General features: G+C 41.7%; 1 protein-coding gene across 1 annotated transcript in view; it reads left to right on the forward strand.

Moving 5' to 3' along the window:
* LOC124711197 (lysosome membrane protein 2-like) overlaps window positions 1-20,154 on the forward strand; it is a 222,793-nt gene that overhangs the window by 121,216 nt on the left and 81,423 nt on the right. The window contains exon 3 of the mRNA XM_047241127.1: window positions 10,839-11,002. Coding sequence (XP_047097083.1) covers window positions 10,839-11,002 — 164 coding nt within the window. The remainder of the gene's footprint in view (window positions 1-10,838; window positions 11,003-20,154) is intronic.

Genomic DNA, 20,154 nt, shown 5'->3' on the forward strand with positions numbered 1-20,154 from the left:
TTTGATTCAGAATTACGTGAGAAGGCCCGCTCCTCAGTAGTTCACACTGCAGTGGCGGAACAGATGCTGCTACTAGCGCCAAATGTCTTAAACAACTCTTTGTCCGGCACAATCCGCAACTCGATACTACCTGACTTTCCCCCACGCAAGTTGTACGTGCGTAACAAACTGTAATGTTAGAATGTGCATTGCATCTACATCTACACACATACTCTGCAAGCCACCGTACAGTGCATGGTGGCTGTTACTCTACACAACTATTAGTCATTTCCTCACCTCTTCCATTCGCAAATAGAGTGAGGGAAAAACTACTATTTTTATGCCTCCGTATGGGCCCTAATTTCTCATGTCTTATCTTCGTGGTCCTTAGGCGAAATGTACGTTGTCTGCAGTAGCATCGTTTTGCAGTTAGCTTCAAATGCCAGTTCTCTAAATTTTCTCAGTAGTATTCCTCGAAAAGAACATCACGTTTCCTACAAGGATTCCCATTTGAGTTGCCGAAGCATCTCCGTAATACTCGCTTGTTGTTCGAACCTGCCGGTAATAAATATAGGAGTCAGCGTTTGAATAGCTTCGATGTCTTCCTTTAATCCGATCTGATGGGGATCCCAGACACTCGAATAATACTCAAGAATAGGTCGCACTAGCGTCCTATATCCGGCCTCCTTTACTGATGACCAACACTATCCTAAAATTCTCCCAATAAACCGAAGTCGACCATTCGCCTTTCCTACCAGAATCCTCACATGCTCTATCCATTTCATATTTCTTTGTAACTTTGATCCCAGATATTTAAACAACGTGACTGCATCAAGCAGAACTCTACAGCCCTCCTGTATCACCTGCCTCCATCCTTCTCTGTCCATCGCCTTCCTTCTCCAATTTCTTACCCCCATCGTCTTTAGATCTTCTTCCATATCGTCCAGCCACCTTTTCCTGGGTCTACCTCTTCTCCTTCATCCGTCAGGTTTACCCATGAAAACTTTCTTGACGCTCCGAGTTTTTGGCATTCTCTGTACATGTCCTGCCCATCTTATTCTTCCCTGCCTAAATTTAACATCTGTCCGAAAAGTGTTTGTAGTTCTACATTTGTCCATACTCTTCAGCCATCTTCCTCTCTCACTGCTCCAAAAATCCTTCTCAGTATCTTTCTTTCCCATCTCAGTAACCAGTTCTCCTCCTTTAATGTCAATACCCAGCCTTCTGATCCGTATACTACTATAGGTCTCAATATGGTTGTGTATATTATGATTTTTGTATTCCTACTAACATTCCTGGAATTAAATACATTCTGCAAGGCAATATAGCAACGATTTACACTCGCTATCCTTTATCGAATTTCTACTGGTACTTTATTGTCCTCCGTTATTACAAATATTTAAATGTTTCCGCTCTTTCATATTCTTTCCCATTCATTACTACTGAATTCTTTTGTTCGTTTATATTGCGCTCCCCCATCACCATCTACTTTGTTTTGTTTATGTTTACCTCTACTTCTCTTGCTGCTTCCTCTAACGCATCGTAGTTCCCCTTTAGCGCCCTTACATTCCTTACCTTTAATCCTACGTCATCCGCATATGCTACCACTAGAACTTGCCGATTAAGTATTGTCCCTCCTGGGTTTATCGGCATTTGCCGCATCACCTTTTCTAAAACTAAATTAAGTAGCATTGTGGAGATCACATCCCCCTGTCGTAGTCCCCTCCATACTTGGAATTCACCAGACAGTTCTTGCTCATTCTTACTTTACACACTGTTGTTTTCATAGGACACTGCTAATGCTGTATTCAAACATTACGGTTTTTGTGTACTCATCGCATTAACTTACTTTTTCTACATTTAAAGCTGGCTGCCATTCGTCACACCAACTACCAATTTTGTCTAAATCATCCTGTATCCTCCTACAGTCACTCAACTTCGACACCTTACCGTTCACCACAGCATCATCAGTAAACAACCGCCGATTGCTGCCCACCCTCTCTGCCAGATCATTTATGTATATTGAAAATAGCAACCGTCCTGTCACACTTCCCTGGGGCACTCCTGACAATATCATTATTCCTGATGAACACCCGCCGCCGAAGGTAACATACTGAGTTCTATTACTTAATAAGTCTTCGAGCCACTCACATATCTATGAACCTATTCCATATACTCGTACATTCGTTGACATAAGCTTTTCGGTCTCCAGGAAATTAATTATTGTCGAACCCAAAGTGTGTTCAAAAATTCTGCAGCAAAGCGATGTTTAGGATATTGGTCTGTAATTTTGCGGGTCTGTTGTTTTACGCATCTTGTATACAGGGGTCACATGCACTTTTTCCCAGATGCTTGGGACTTTGCACTGGGCGAGAGATTCGCGATAAATTCAAGCTAGCTAAGGGGCCAATGCCGTAGAGTACTCTTTGAAAAGGCGAATAAGGATTCTATCCGGACCTAGAGACTTATTTGTTTTCAATTCTCATTTGTTCGTCTACGCCAGGGATGCTTATTACAGTAGCGGGTATGTTTGCACGCTTCTCCAGTGTGGACCATAAACGCAAAATTTAAAAGTTTGACTTTAATTTTGCCATATTCTACTGCCACACTTGACTGGTCAACGAGTTAATAGCTGGAAATACATTGGAAAAGTTTAATAGTAATTGACCCTTGTTATTTTAAAAAAAGGCTATAAGAAGTCATGTGTAGTTATGGAATGGAATCTGCCGCGTGTGTCTCATAGGATGCATAACAAACACATTGAACTATCAAGTTGACAGACGATGATTATGGTTTGTAGACGTGGATTCATGCCTGTTTTCATCATCTACTTAGAAAAATATTAGTTCCTCCACGTTCGGAGGTTGGTGCTATTCGTCAGATGCATTCATTTAATGAAACGCCGCTTCAGTTGCTAACAGGTACTTTGTTAAGTCCACGATCGGTTTCGGCCATTACAGTCAGACTAGTTTCAAGTGGGTCTGGAAACTGTGATGTTAAGAAGCAACGTCAAATTCTTAATAAAGTACCTATTAGCAACTGATGTGGCTTTCATTAATTTAGGTGAGTGTTTTGCTGGTTGCCTCTCCCTTACTCAAGTTATCGGTACATAAACTCTCAACATGAAACATTGTTGGAACGTAAACTGCACAGCTTATGGTTTGATGAAACATGATCGTGTCTTTACTTCTCGCTGTAAGGGCACAGCAGTCTTGTAGTAAACGAGGAGGAGTGTGAGGCAATTCTCAAGTGGGAACATTTCATCAACTCAGAACAGAACAGATACCACACAAAATAAATACACAAGTGAACTGGCTACGTAATCTTTGGCGACGGGGCAGTTGAGTAAAAAGTTCCCAGTTAACTTGCCGTGTCATATTTGGAATAAAATCCAAAGCTTTCGATGACTTCCTCCATCATCGTAGTCAGGGCCTAAGTCTGACTGTTGCGAAACTGACAAAGCTGCTACTTTTATGCACCAGAGGACGGTATTCGATTGACTGAACTGCGACATGATGACATCACGGAGATGCCGCATGTTGAGTTGGAGCCCTCTATGTCCGTAAATTGCGTTTGCAATTTCTGTCCAGCGTCGCTTGTGCTTGGGTATCGCAGGAATCACGCAAGAACTTTCGGAGATGATTATTCCAAGGAACGCTTGGATAAAGTTCAATAGAATAAGAACAGGTCGTGCTAGGTGCACCTCCATGAGGCATAGGTGAAGTATACCGATATCTGCGTCTTCTGTGAGGACCATGGACAAGCTGAAGACCTATTAGTGCAAAAGTGCAAAGAATATCAAGTAACTATGAGAAATTTGCAGTCGATTCTATCATTACCTGGATGACTACAGTGATCATAAAAATCTAATATAAAATTGCTTCACTTCCAGAGAGAGTGTTTGAAAATGTTTCACATATCCCTACAGTAGCTAGTATTGGTTAAAACTAGAGTAGAAGTTCGTATAATATGTTCGGAAACCAATATCTGTTGAGATACGGACAATTTCACTTATGATGAGTGATGTGTAGGCTGTCTTACTGTTGCAGTTCGTAGCTCATGTCTGAATGGCTATAATTTCCTGGACACTGTTTCAGGCGTTGATACCAGTCATAGCAGCTCAACGATCTGCTGCGTCAGACAGTTGAGGTTGTGCAGCCCTCACAATATGTTACCGGAACAAGCGCAGTGATTCCGCGCAGTGTGAACAAACTTTGCTGTAAACAGGGCAATGGGAGCCTACTATTCCACGAGGGAAATGGCAGACATGGTATTCTGTCACGGCTTAGCCAATGGCAGAAACCGCAAGACCCGTGAACTGTATGCCGAACGATATCCACAATGCGCCATCCCATCTGCAAGAGTGTTCAGTGGGCTGTTCGGCGAACTGCAGACAATGATTCGCAACCGGATCAACAGGCCGCGACAGGGCTCAATCAGTTTGCTCGCCAGAGATGGAGAAGCACGTGTTGCGACATGTAGAAGTTGACAGTGAAACAGATGTGCGAGGAACTAGAGTTCTGTAGGTAGCAACCATACTCTTGCGTGGTAGTTCTATACGAACAGTTGCTTCCCCCCTATAATATGCAACACGTGCAAGCTGTTCGTCACCAGATCACCCTGCCCGATTACAAAAGAAAATGGTTCAAATGCCTCTGAGCACTATGGGACTTAACATCTGAGGTCATCAGTCCCCTAGTACTTAGAACTACTTAAACCTAACCAACCTAAGGACATCACACACATCCATGCCTCAGGCAGGATTCGAACCTGCGACCGTAGCAGTCTCGCGGTTCCGGACTGAAGCGCCTAGAACCGCACGGCCACCGCGGCCGGCGCCCGATTACAGTTCCGCCATTAGCATCTACAACAGATTGCTGAAGATCTGCAGTTCACAGCCTGCATTTTATTTATAATGAGGCAGGATTCACAATAGATGACACAGTAAAGTACCACAACACGCACAAGTGCGCACGTGAAAATCCTCGACGGGTCACTAAGGCGAGGCATCAAGATCGCTTCAGTATGTACGGGCACAAGCTATCGGTAACATACTCTTAGGACCACACACTTTATCAAACATTAACATGTGCTGCTTATCGCCGATTTCTGCGCGGTAAGAAGATAATGGCTTACCCCAAACTGATTCGGAAACAAGCTTCTTGATTCCCATTAGCTGTTACTGCATTTATACGCAAAGGGGCCCGGGTTCGATTCCCGGCTGCGTCGGAGATTTTCTCCGCTCAGGGACAGGGTGTTGTGTTGTACTCATTATCATTTCATCATCATCAGTGGAAGGCAACGGGAAACCACCACTGGAATCACTTCCCTAGACGCTCGTGCGGTGGACCTTTCTGACGAGGCTTCCCCCATGACAAGACCTGCCATAAGGCAGAACACAAAGGTTTTACATGCAGTAGGAATGGTTAAAAATGTTTGATATTCGCATAATGTAAGTACGGTACCAGCAAAGTTGCAATGTTGGTAGGAAAAACTTATAGCAGATGCTTTTAAGATATTCGTAATGGGTAATGGTTAAATTAGTTTTCTGATTGTTCTTTCATGTAGTTTTATTTGTTCTGCATTTTTTGGGAGTAGTTTTCTCCTCACTTCTCATTGTAACGTATGTTTCAGTTTCAACAACCTTTAATGTCTGTAACAGGTGGAATATGTTGGGATGGGAGGAGTAAAATTGAGCGCTGTTTATAATGGAATGCCTCACAGCAGTTAATAGTCCGTTCAGGACTTCGAGAGTTGCCCAGAAAGTAATGCACCGCATTTTTTTCTTCAACAATTCTTTATTGAACGTAATGAGAATTACACACACGAAAGAATGGTGTTTTATCTGTACATCATATTTTTTCACGTAATCTCCATCCCTTTCTATGACCTTCCTCCAGGGCGAAACAAGGGCGTGTATGCCCTGTCAGTACCAATCCTGGTCCTGGTGACGGAGCCAGTGCTTCACTGTGTCAATCACCTCCTCATTGTCCTCAAAATGTCTTCCACAAATGACATCCTTTAACGGCCATAACAAGTGGAAGCTTGCTGCAACATGTGAGGTGTGACAGCCGTGGATGGTCTCCCCAACCGCTGCAAATCGTGGAGCACCGCCGAACCGTCTTCTGATGACCTCACCCTCCGTGCCCAGCAACTAACTGTACATTGGTCGACAGCAGATGCTCCATAGACTTTGCACAAGCATTTGTAAATGTTCCCCACAGTTTCTTTCTCTGCAGTGAGAAATCCAATGACGGCACGTTGCTTGTAACGTACATCCCCTACAGACGCCATTTTGAAACTGTCCTGGCAGCTATGCTATCTGTCGGAAGTGACGGAAACTTGGCGCACTCACTCAGGAGACTTCAAATGATACATACATCACGTTTCGCATTCGTAGCATTGTTTTCAGCTGAGAAAAAAAAGCGGTGCATTATTTTCTGGGCAACCGTCGCACTACTAAAGTCGGCCCACACAATCTGGGGGGAGGTCGCTGTCTGGAAGAATATCATCCAGATGTTGATTATTATGTTTGCGGGACGTTAGGTCTTCGACGAAGCAATCTTCAATTTGTCTAGGGGGCAGGAGGGGCAGTTCAATCTTCCAATTTGAGATTCCTTTGAATTAAAATCATTTGGCAATCCCAATGACTGGATCTTTCTCCACCATGTCTACCCAAGATGAAATCTGCAGCCCTGTATATTCGTTTGAGGTCAAATGCAAGTAATTTCCTGGTGAACTGCCGTCTCAAAATAAACATATATAATGTGCGGGAAAGCGTTTCTGAAGAAGAGAAATTTGTTAACATCGAGTATAGATTTAAGTGTCGGAAGTCGTTTCTGAAAGTATTTGTATGGAGTGTAGCCATGTATGGAAGTGAAACATGGACGATAAATAGTTTAGACATGAAGAGAATAGAAGCTTTCGAAGTGTGGTGCTACAGAAGAATGATGAAGATTGGATGGGTAGATCACATAACTAATGAGGAGGTATTGAATAGAATTGGAAAGAAGAGGAGTTTGTGGCACAATTTGACCAGAAGAAGGGATCGGTTGGTAGGACATGTTCTGAGGCATCAAGGGATCACCAATTTAGTACTGGAGGGCATCGCGGAGGGTAAAAATCGTAAAGGGAGACCAAGAGATGAATACACTAAGCAGATTCAGAAGGATGTAGGCTGCAGTAGGTACTGGGAAATGAAGAAGCTTGCACAGGATAGAGTAGCTTGGAGAGCTGCATCAAACCAGTCTCAGGACTGAAGACCACAACAACAACAACAATGTGCGGGTTGGGGTTATATGCTATCAAGGACAAGGCTTCGTTGCATGTTTCATTTTTTTAGTTTGGAAGCAAAAAAAAATACAAATGAGAATTTTTTTTCATTTACCCCGTGAATTACAAATATTTGATGGAACAGCTTAGGGCAACTCCTGAAGGTCCCATCTATAAATGAAGTTCTCTACACTTTCAAAAAATCCAAACTGCTTTGGCATGAGAAACCCACAGTTCTCTTTCCAGGGTCATTCACAGTAAGTTGTTGGGCAGCTTCGAAAGGTTGCGTAATCGAGTACCATTAATATTTTTCCTTATTCGGAACAAGTCCTGAGTTGTGAGAGTGTCAGTATCACCGTTAGAGCTAACGCAAGGTGTATAAGTTTGGAGGGGCCTTCACACAAATTTTCTTCAGCCTCTTCTCTTCACAGAATTACTAACTCTCTGCCGGTTTAATATACAAGAGTCATGCTCTTCATGATTGTGGTCCAACTGAAAACCGACGATACAGCTTAAATAATTTAATTTTGCAAAACACTTACATGTTCTCCTCGTACACTTTATCCACCAACGTCATCGACGAGACACTTGTGGAAACAGAATTTATGACCGTCTGCCACCAGCACTTGCTATTATACAGTATCAAGCTCACCGCTCACACACACAGTGCACTGACTATGCACAGGCATGAGTGACCTGTCTGAGCGGCCGTGGAATGGAGTAGCGAATCGCCGCCAACTGAAAACGGATGTTACTGTTCGGCGAACTTATCGAAAGTGGGAAACAGGTCTTTTACTATTCGACCGCAGGGGCATCAATACGGCAGCAGTGAAGGTAACTTTCGTGGCTTCTGCAAGACGGGTCGCCACCCCATTTTCTACTGATCGAGCAACTGGATCATTCCATGTCAATTCAACCAATTTGAGAAAATGTTCCAGCTGATAGTCTCAGATTTAGCTGAAATTTAGCACAACAATGCTACCAAGTGTGGAACACTCATGTACAAAATTTTAAGTTCCTCTGCCAATTAGTTTCAGAATTATGGCTTGTAAAAAAAGGTGGCGTGGCCCGAAAATTGCAACCCGCAATCTATCTTCAGACCTAACTTCAGGTCTTAATAGCTTTGGAACTATTCTGCACAGTCCAGTGAAATTCTTACAACCCAGTAACATCCACTTAGAGAACACACTCTATGAATCAAAACACCAACAACATATTTCTGAGGGAAAATAAAAAATTCCAAAATGTGATTAAAAAATGTAATACGTTAAAAGGTATATATTGTAGGTCCCCTCTATGCCAAATATAATTCACTCAAAAAGGGTACAGTTTTTTTGTGGTAAGCTAAATGTGGCCTAAACACACACAGAACTCATCTCGTCCATATCAGTCACACAAACAGAGTTACATGCACACGAAAATACAAAAATTTGATAAATTATCTGAGAAACATGGATTTTCTAAGTGTGGTAGCACAAAAGGGACAAGTGATATCCAAGCCAAATTTCAAACACTGCATAAGTAGACCTTAATATGATATGTGGCAAAATTTCAACTTGTTATCGCAAGGCATTTGTGTACAATAAAAGTTGACAGAGATGTATTTGGTTACGCTTCTTTTAACACGATTTAGCAAGTAATAGTGATGATGCAGACAGCTTGTTTCAGATAAAGCTGCAGCAATTGTTGGGAACCATTAGGCAACAGAAAGTTAAACAATGGTAGTTTTCAGGGACAGAATGAGTCATTGTTAGGCAGGAACGACAAAGGAAACAAGCAACAATTACAGGTTACTCATGTTTTTACAGTACTGTGCTCCATCGCAACGTTTCGTGGTCGATGGATTGGCCGAAGAGGTCCGGCAGCATGGTCTCCTCGGCTACCAGAGCCGAATCCGTCGGATTTCTGGCTGTGGTAATTTTTAAAGGCATTAGCGCACGCCCAACCCATCGACGATATGCAGACGTTACAGGAGCGTGTTACCAATGTTTGTTTATTTATCTTGATCCAACATCAACTGATTACAAAAAATGTTTTTTTTGTTCCAGTCTTCTGGATAAGTCGGAGCCTTCTTACTAGGGTTACACATTATTGGCTGGCACTTTTATCTACACAACTTTTTCTAAATTTAGTTGAGAGAACAGAATTACATATATGGACTATACATAAAAAAATTTGTTATTGCCATACTTAGATTAAGGAATCTACAGTTTGTAACACAGTATTCATATCTTACATTCAAGTGTTTACAGTTTGTGACACAGTCTGAGACTACATATATTTTTAGATAGATAGTCTTCCATCATACGAGTGTACTAAATCTAGAAACTCATTTATTGAATATACAGGATTGTTTAGGAGCTATAATTTTAATTTCGTTTTTAGTTTTGTAATGGGCAGTTTGGAGATATTAGGTTGCAAGCAATTCAGTAGCTTTATGCCTGCATAGTGAGGGCTTTTCTCATAAAGTGTTGTTCTATGGGAGATGATGTGGGGTCTCTCTCTACCTCTAGTGTTGTGATTGTGTATTTCTTTATTAAGTGTTTTGTTACTGTTTACTGCCATAATGATTATCTTCAGCACATACAGTTAGTATTTTCAAGTCTTTAAACAAATTTCTGCAGGACTCCTTGGCACATTTCTTTCCCATAATTCTGAGTTCCTTCTTTCGTAAGATAAGTACACTTTTCATATTACCTTTACTGCTGGATCCCCATACCTCTATCCCATAGCTTAGATAGGATTCAAATAGTGCAAAATATATTTGCCTCAAAGTGGTGATGTCACAAAAAGGTGTCAGTTTTCTTAGGACATATATGATAGTACATAGCTTTTTGCAAATATCATTCACATGATCAGACCAGTTTAATACTGCATCAAGTGTCAGGCCAAGAAATTTGGTCGAGTATTGTTTTTTAATGTATTCATCACCCATTAAGATTTGGTTTTCATGAGTTTTTTGCCTCACAAGATCAAATTCAATATAGACAGATTTATTTGTGTTTAATTTTAGTTTGTTTTCGTTAAAATATTGCAGAATTAAGCCTGCTGCAGTATTGGATTCCACCTCGAGCTTCGAATAGCTTGGATTGTAGCGTATTAACGTGGTATCATCTGCATATAAGATAGCTGTTGCATGGTTTGTTATGGACTGAATATCATTAACATAAATAATCAATGTCTGAAGCACTGCTCGAATGGAGCCAGGTGTGTTTGAAAGAACGAGTGATTCACTGCGAATAAAGGCTGAAGGATGTTTCAGGATGCGTAAGTAACCACACGCAATACTGCCTACAGTATGTAGTTTTACTTAACAGGCAGATGGGGATGAGAAGACACATTAGTCTATATCCAACAGGTAGTGATTTCCGGACGGATCATTGTATGAAATTTTTTTCTTGTTTTGACCGATAGTAACTCCTATAGAAAAATGCAACGCTATCTTAAAACAACCTATGTATATGTTATACAATTTTATATTTGTATGTTTTGAGGCTATGTGCACTGGCGTACGATCAATAAATTTGCGGCAGATGGTTGGGGATGACTCACGATTAAATCTTTGTGCGTGGTACGCACTGTTACAGAGCGTGGTGCTGGAAAACAACACGCAGGCGTTCATGTGGTGGCAGAAGCCGCCGGTGCAGCCACTCATGAAGATCTACGTCTTAAACTACAGCAACCCCCAGCAGCTGTATGAGGGCAAGGACTTGAGGCCGCGTGTCAACGAGGTCGGGCCCTACACATACAGGTGAGGCCGTTACCAAGTCAGTCTGACACATTTCCGTGCTGGCCTAAGGGATACTCGTTTCTCTTCAGTAAACTTTTTAATGCGATTCTGTCTGTTTTAATTATTCGGGAGTTGACCGTCTGCTTTTAATCTTTCGTTACTTTTTGCGTTTAATTTCATTGGGAAACCGTTGAGATTGAACTTCATATATACATGGATGGACATGAGAAATGAAAGGTTGCAATAAATTTTTCATCTGTGATTATTACTTTACGTATGAAATATTCTATTGCAGATTAATAAAAATGAATTTCTTTGAATATTCAAAAATAATGATTCAAATTTTACTTTTATTCAAGTACTAAAGCTGTTTGTGCAAGAATGAAAATATTATTGTCCATCGAACTTAGCAAACATTTTCACGTTGCAGTGGCTTTTTGTTTAACTGGATATACTCCGACTGTCTTTGAAGCATAAGACTATCTTTACTATATGAAGCCGGCCGTGGTGGCCGAGCGGTCCTAGGAACTTCAGTCGGGAACCGCGCGACCGCTACGGTCGCAGGTTCGAATCCTGCCTCGGGCATGGATGTGTGTATTGTCCTTAGGTTAGTTAGGTTTAAGTAGTTCTAAGTTCTAGGGGACTGATGACCTCAGCTGTTAAGTTATATATATATATATTGCTAAGCTCTCATGAAAATTATCCACTTTTAAATACACTTTACGATATGTTCAGAATATATCACTTTTTTTGAATGAAAATTTACAAAAGCTGCATCTTGCTTCCGCCCGTGAATGCACAGGATAAAATCCTCTTCCATTCAGTCCGTGCAGAAGACAGGCGATTCTATTACAATATATTGCCTATTTATATCTTAACTAATTCTTGTACAGTCTTTGTCATTTTTAATTACATATCGTTTCTTCTGTGGCGGTTTTCACATCCTCCGCCACAGATAGTATTTCACACTCTTTGAATAATCATTATAGTAGCAAAATTCATAATTATCGTTTTCCTCACAAAATTAAGTGTCCTTTTGACATTCAGTTAACAGAAATACATATGAATTATATGTTACAGTGAGCATTATACATCGAAATGTTCTTTTAACTTTCACTTTGGATGCGTGCTGCCAGAGAACGTTACAACTTTATATCTAGACTGTCGGTGAGTGGCCCGTGGCGGAACGGAGAATTCGCTAGTCATTCCGGTACTTCTATATCCTGTCATCGTGTGGTATGGTACACAATTATTAAGTTCCCAATGCATTAAAATCGCTTACTGAACAGGGACAACTCAGACCCGACACAGTGAACACACAATTATCTGCGTCAATACAAAAGAAGTATGGTGCTACATTGGACATAAAGTAGCAAACGTACTAAGAACTACAGCCAGTGCAACCACTCTGGGTAAACTACTCAATCCTATTCCCAAAAGCTCAAAGAAATCCACTCAACTGGTTAATGGGACAGACGGTGTTCTACATATTAACAAAAGAAAAAAAGCGAAGAAGATTTTTTCATACACTTGACTGCACAACATCACCAGCTTGAACAGATAAAAAACTATCGACTGAAACATGCAACTTTTTCAAAGAGAATTTCGATGTAGACTTGAATGTTTAAAAGTCATTGTCTGAATTTAGAGTTTTATTCTCATTTATCTCTGCATTAAATTTAAAATGTTATTTGAAGTTTTAAAGAAAACAAATGGTTTAGTTTACTGCATTGATAAACACTTAAGGGCGTGTGAGTTGACGTAGGCGAACTATGGCACTGTATCTCCAGATCTTCAGTTGTTTTCATTTTATTTGTATTTGTTAGAAGCAGATTAATTAGTTACGAGGAGGGAAAATAATGAGACACTGGAACATGGAACCATTTTTGGTGTTGTTTGTAAATATATACGGCAGAAGATGCTAGTTAATTTCATAGCTTTTCGTTTTACACAAAGAAGTTTACAGTAAAGTAGACCAGAAGTGCTTAATGACTATGATATTATCAGACTTTCAGTAGTATTCGTTTTGAGCCATGTAACACAGCAGAAGACGTTTGTTACAGGGAAAGAAGAAAATATATGGAATAAAAACAGCCACCAGTTGCGGAAGGAAGAAGTCAAAAGCTCTGGAACAAAGTTTCAACCCATATAAAATGTCCTTCTTCAGAAGTCTTATCACGTTTTACATGCATGCCAATAGGCTTAGTCATAAATAAAACGGACAATAGTAAAAACAGCCGTCTACCTTTGTTCAAAATGGTTCAAATGGCTCTGACCACTATGGGACTTAACATCTGAGGTCATGAGTCCCCTAGAACTTAGAACGACGTAAACCTAACTAACCTAAGGACATCACACACATCCATGCCCGAGGCAGGATTCGAACCTGCGACCGTAGTGGTCGTGCGGTTCCAAACTGAAGCGCCTAGAACCGCTCGGCCACATCGGCCGGCGTCTACCTTTGTCATACATAAAATAATACACCTATTAGATGTGGCGTGTGTAACCAGGAACAGATAAATAAGCAACTGCACATCAGATGTGGAGTGTGTGGCCAGTAACGGATAAACATACAGCTGCAAGAGTTCTGAAGAAGGCATATTTATATGAGTTGAAACCTAGGTCCGGAGCTTTTGACTTCTACCTTCCGCAACCATGCTTAAGATTCTAAAAAGGAAGAAAAATGTTTTGGTAGGGGAACACGTTGTACGTAGATGACAGTTTACCCAGGAGCACACTATGTTTCTTTGTCGTGCCTTGTCTAGTGACAGATTTTAGAATCGCAAGAAGGAATACGCAGCAGAGACTGCCGTATACAGTTCCCGGAAATTTCTACAGTTTTGTTGTTGTTGTTAGACATATGGTTCTGTTTTGCGTAACATCAGTAAATATGTCGCGTTCTACTCATTTAAGTACCGTATGATATATGAAAGTTATTTGAAATATGTATTTAATTCTTCAGGTACACAGTTTTACGGTAAGTAAAATGCTATATATTTTTTATAATTATTTATGTAACATGTGGACAGTTAAACCATACTTGATCGGCCGTGTATCATCTTGTGGCTTGAAACAGAGGAAGATCTTCTGATATGGAATGTGTGATACTTGCAGAGGAGCTGAGTTCCTTTAACGTCTTAACAATTTTACCTGTCTTGAAGATAGTAATTTGTGTTAGTTTTCAACAGCTTCTATTTAAACATGCTTTTAACTACTAAATTGTTTCTAACAATACTTACATTAAATTTGCTTTCACTTACTGATTATTGGTGTATAGTAGAGTAATAATCTAACAGACAGAGAATTACGTATTGACGAGATTTTATGGGTTCCAATGCTATTAAATTTCGATCTAATATTGGTACTAAGAACATGTCCATGTTGCACCTTGGAAAATGTTTTCACGTTTGGAAAAACCTTAGTTTTTCCAAAATAATTTTTGTAATTTTAGAAAAAGACTGTGGAACATAAAAGATGAATGCCATCTTTCAAAAATGGAATAGCAAAATATATTAAATTTCTATTACAGAGCTGGCTAGAAACGAAAGTCTAAAAAATATACCAAGGTACAACAGTCCGCCTTCAGAAGACTTTAGTGAATTTAGTAGCCGCTTCTTTTAGCAAATGGCAACTATCTACAGGAAAAGAGGGATGATATACATTCTGGGCAAATCGCATATTCTAATGAAGAACTGAAATTTAAAGGCAATGAAGCCAGGCGAAGAAGGCAAGTCATGGAAGGAGAAAGTAAAAACGGTTGTGAGTCCAATCCTCACCTGAAGCATTGTTCTGCTTCACATCAGCCGGCCCTGAAGTATCGTGGTTATAAAACTAACAAAAATAATTGCTCTGAACTTCACCTGTGAAAGGCAAGTTCCCATGTTCAAGTCACGGTCTAACACAAAGCCTTCATTCACCACTCCACTGTGGAGTGTAAAATTCATTCTGCTCACATTAAGTTGGTAAAACTGAGCTATAGACGTCGAGCTATATCTCTTGGAGCTTTTACGGTTATCTGAAAATCACACCGGAAAACCGAAAATTTTTTGGAGAGGTCGTCCACTAGTTCTCACGAAAGATTACTTACTGCTTGAACAACTGTTCAATAAATGAAAAAGACTTGCAAGTACGTTCCAAGAATATCAGATTTCTATGCCACTCAAAAAACTCCAAGTTTGAATATGTGTGTTCAACGGAATATCCCACTGAAATTCAGAAGTTATCTGGAATGAAATACAAGGAGCGAAAGCCTGATTACATCTCGTAAAGAAAACAGACAGCAGTCACAAGTCTCGAACTTGAAAGGAAAGTCATAACTGATTAAGGATTGAGACAGGGTTGTAGCTACCATCCTTACTAGTCAAGCTGTAAACACACTAATGGCCATTAAAATTGATACACCAAGAAGAAATACAGATGATAAACGGGTATTCATTGGACAAATATATTATACTAGAACTGACATGTGATTACATTTTCACGCAATTTTGGTGCATAGATCCTGAGAAATCAGTACCCAGAACAACCACCTCTGGCCGTAATAACGGCCTTGATACGCCTGGGCATTGAGACAAACAGAGCTCGGATGGCATATACAGATACAGCTGCCCATCCAATTTCAACACGATACCACAGTTCATCAAGAGTAGTGACTGGCGTATTGAGACGAGCCAGTTGCTCGGCCACCATTGACCAGACGTTTTCAATTGGTGAAAAATCTGGGGAATGTGCTGGCCAGGGCAGCAGTCGAACATTTTCTGTATCCAGAAAAGCCCGTACAGGACCTGCAACATGCGGTAGTGCATTATCCTGCTGAAATGTTGGGTTTCGCAGGGATCGAATGAAGGGTAGAGCCACAGGTCGTAACACATCTGAAATGTAACGTCCACTGTTAAAAGTGCCGTCAATGTGAACAAGATGTGACCGAGACGTGTAACCAATGGCACCCCACACCATCACGCCGGGTGATACGCCAGTATGGCGATGACTAATACACGCTTACAATGTGCGTTCACCGCGATGTCGCCTAACACGGATGCGATAGTCATGATGCTGTAAACAGAACTTGGAGTCATCCGAAAAAATGACGTTTTGCCATTCGTGCAGCCAGGTTATTCGTTGAGTACACCATCGCAGGCGCTCCTGTCTGTGATGCAGCGTCAAGGGTAACCGCAGCCGTGGTCTCCGAGCCGATAGTCCATGCTGCTGCTCGTGCAGTCCGCAGCTTGTGGTCGTGCGTTAGCGTTCTCGCTTCCCACGCCCGGGTTCCCGGGTTCGATTCCCGGCGGGGTCAGGGATTTTCTCTGCCTCGTGATGACTGGGTGTTGTGTGATGTCCTTAGGTTAGTTGGGTTTAAGTAGTTCTAAGTTCTAGGGGACTGATGACCATAGATGTTGAGTCCCATAGTGCTCAGAGCCATTTTTTTGCTCGTGCAGATGGTTGTTGTCTTGCAAACGTCCCCATCTGTTGACTCAGGGATCGAGACGTGGCTGCACGACGTTACAGCCATGCGGATAAGATGCCTGTCATCTCGACTGCTAGTGATACGAGGCCGTTGTGATCCAGCACGGCGTTCCGTATTACCCTGCTGAACCCACCGATTCCATATTCTGCTAACAGTCATTAGATCACGACCAAAGCGAGCAGCAATGTCGCGATACGATAAACCGCAATCGCGATAGGCTACAATCCGACCTTTATCAAAGTCGAAATCGTGATGGTATGCTTTTCTCCTCCTTATACGAGACATCACAACAACGTTTCACCAGGCAACGCCGGTGAACTGCTGTTTGTGTATGGGAAATCGGTTGGAGACTTTCCTCAGGTCAGCACATTGTAGGTGTCGCCACCGGCGCCAACCTTGTGTGAATGCTCTGAAAAGCTAATCATTAGCATATCACAGCATCTTCTTCCTGTCGATTAAATTTCGCCAGTAGTGTACTATGAGGTGTCAAAAGTCATGGGATACCTACAAATATCGTGTCGGACCTTCTTTTACCCAGGGTAGTGTCTCAACAAGACGTGACATGGACTCAGCGAATCGTTGGAAGTCTCTTGCAGAATTATTGAGGCACGCTGCCTCTATAGCCGTCGATAACCGCGAAAATGTTCTCTGTGAGGATTTTGTGCGTTAAGTGACGTTGCATAAATGTTCGATGGGGATCATAATGGGCGATCTGGATGGACAAAGCTTTCGCCCGAATTGTCCAGAATGTTCTTCGAACCAATCACGAACAAGTGAGGTCCGGTGACATGGCACACTATCATAGATAAAAATCCCATTGCTGTTTGGGAACATGAAGTCCATGAATGGCCGCAAATAGTGTGCACATAGCCGAAGGTAACCATCTCCAGTCAATAATCAGTTCAGCTAGACATGTAAACATAGCCCACATTGTAGCACACCAGCTAGCACCAGCTTCCACAGTGCCTTGTTGACAGGTCCATGGCTTCGTGAGGTCTCTACCACACTCGAAGCCTAGCATCAGCTCTTACTAACTAGAATCGGGACTCAACTGACCAGGCCACATTTTCCAGTCGTCAATAGTCCAGGAGAGGTGCTGCAGGCTGCGTCGTGCTGTTCGCAATGCACACTCGCGTCGGTCGTCTGCTGCCATAGCCCATTAACGTCAAATTTCGCCGCACTGTACCAACGGGTACGTTCGTCGTACGTCCCACATTCATTTCTGCGATCATTTGACCAAATGTTGACTACACAAACTTCAGCAGCAGTGACGACTCTATGCAAGCCTGCCGCCGTGGCCGAGCGATTCTAGGCGCTTCAGTCCGGAATCGCGCGATTTCTACGGTCGCAGGTTCAAATCCTGCTTCGGGCATGGATGTGTGTGATGTCCTTAGGTTAGTTAGGTTTAAGTTCAAATGGCTCTGAGCACTGTGGGACTTAACATCTGAGGTCATTAGTCCCCTAGACTTAGAACTACTTAAACCTAACTAATCTAAGAACATCACACACATCCATGCCCGAGGCAGGATTCGAACCTGCGACCGTAGCAGTCGCGCGGTTCCGGACCAAAGCGCCTAGATTTAAGTAGTTCTAAGTTCTAGGGGACTGATGACGTCATATGTTAAGTCCCATAGTGCTCAGAGCCATTTGAACCATTTTGAACTCTATTCAAACGACGCTGCTCTGCCGGCCGAAGTGGCCGAGCGGTTAAAGGCGCTACAATCTGGAACCGCACGACCGCTACGGTCGCAGGTTCGAATCCTGCCTCGGGCATGGATGTGTGTGATGTCCTTAGGTTAGTTAGGTTTAAGTAGTTCTAAGTTCTAGGGGACTGATGACCTCAGATCAGGTGTTAAGTCCCATAGTGCTCAGAGCCATTTGAACCATTTTTTTGGACGCTGCTCTCGGTCATTAAGTGAAAGTCGAAGACGTTGTCCGTGGTGAGAGGCAGTACCTGAAATGTGGTATTCTCGACACACTCTTGACACTGTGAATCGAGGAATACTGAATTCCCTAACGATTTACGAAATGAAAAGTTTCATACGTCTAGCTCCGACTACCGTTCCGCGTTCAGAGCAAGTTAATTCCTGTCGTACGGCCATAATCGCGCCGGAAACCCTTTCACATGAATCACCTGAGTACGAATGACAGGTCCGCCAACGCATTGCTCTTTTGTACCCTGCGGGCACGATACTACCGTCATCCATATAAGAGTATGTGCATATCGCTGTCCCATAATTTTCGTCACATCATTGTATAGCATACAGTAAAAGAAACCGAGGTGAAGTGGAGTGGATAGGTCTTGAAAAGAGTTCATAAAATGAACAAGTAAGACAAGGATAATGGAATTAGGAAAACCTGGTATTCTACGGAAAGTAGAGTGTATTTTTATACCCTTAATCACATAAGAAAGTGAGAGAATTAAAAAAAGCGGATAGGTTAAAGCTAAATATAATGGGATTTAGATCATTGGGGCGGCAGAAAGAAGAGGACTGTTAGCCAGGTAAGCATAGAGATGAAACAGGGCTAATGAACAGGAGTGTGAATTACTCTTGGACACATCGTGGGAGCAAAATGGCTCTGAGCACTATGCGACTTAAGAACTTAGAACTAATTAAACCTAACTAACCTAAGGACATCCCACACATCCATGCCCGAGGCAGGATTCGAACCTGCGGCCGGAACGGTCGCTCGGCTCCAGACTGTTGCGCCTAGAACCACACGGCCACTCCGGCCGGCTCGTGGGGGCAGACAGTGATCAATGTAATTACTAATATTACTAATAGTTACTATTAAAATCAGTCTTGATCACAAATTTATATATTCTGGTAACTGGTTTCGACCCCACCTGTGGTCATCTTCAGATCTACAAGTCAAATACAAAGTCTGATCAGAGGACTACATACATTAAAGAAAATTATATAAAACTACAAAGTTATAAAACGATGAATTACCAAAATGCTGTATGAGCAGGAGCCTCCTTCTGGTGGTAAATCACTGCTAGATAGAGCAGTGCAAGTCTTAATTATATACTGGAGACTCCGCCCAATTTTTACAGAATGATGTCATCGCTAACCAATGAGTTAAAAGTCAAATAACAACGTAAAATTTCGTAATTAAAGAACAATGAGAAGAATGAAAAATAAAAAACATGGAACTTAGCTGGTTCAACAGCTATTGTCAGATAAAATATGTAAAAATATTAAAAATATGAGATAAATAAAAACCGTTTCGACAGTCCATGGGTTGCCTTCTCTGAGCCTGTTGGAGAACCATTTAGAACCTGCTAGTTACCATGGTAAGTATAGACGCCATTCCAAAGATGTGGCAGCAGGCTACTCTCCAGCGAAGGTGTTGTAATATCGATAGGCAAACAATGTCACGTCAGACGACGTACCATGAACAACAGCATGTTGTTATGGAAATGATAGACGCTCTGCCAGGGCGCTTTCCATTAAGGAGGCTGCAAACCGTTGACTGACGTATTGCAGTAAATGCTGCACAGATACAAGTGCAAGGTGTAACAAGAGACATCCATTTGTATAGATTATTCGAGAGATAATAATTAGTTCTTGGAAATGAAAACTGAGGAAGAAAGTAATCGATAGGGCACAGTACTTGTGCATAAAAATGCATATATATATATATATATATATATATATAGGAGCGTCATAGGCAGTATATATATATATATATATATATATATATA

The sequence above is a fragment of the Schistocerca piceifrons genome, chromosome 8 (assembly GCF_021461385.2).
Source record: "Schistocerca piceifrons isolate TAMUIC-IGC-003096 chromosome 8, iqSchPice1.1, whole genome shotgun sequence".
Classification (NCBI taxonomy): domain Eukaryota; kingdom Metazoa; phylum Arthropoda; class Insecta; order Orthoptera; family Acrididae; genus Schistocerca; species Schistocerca piceifrons.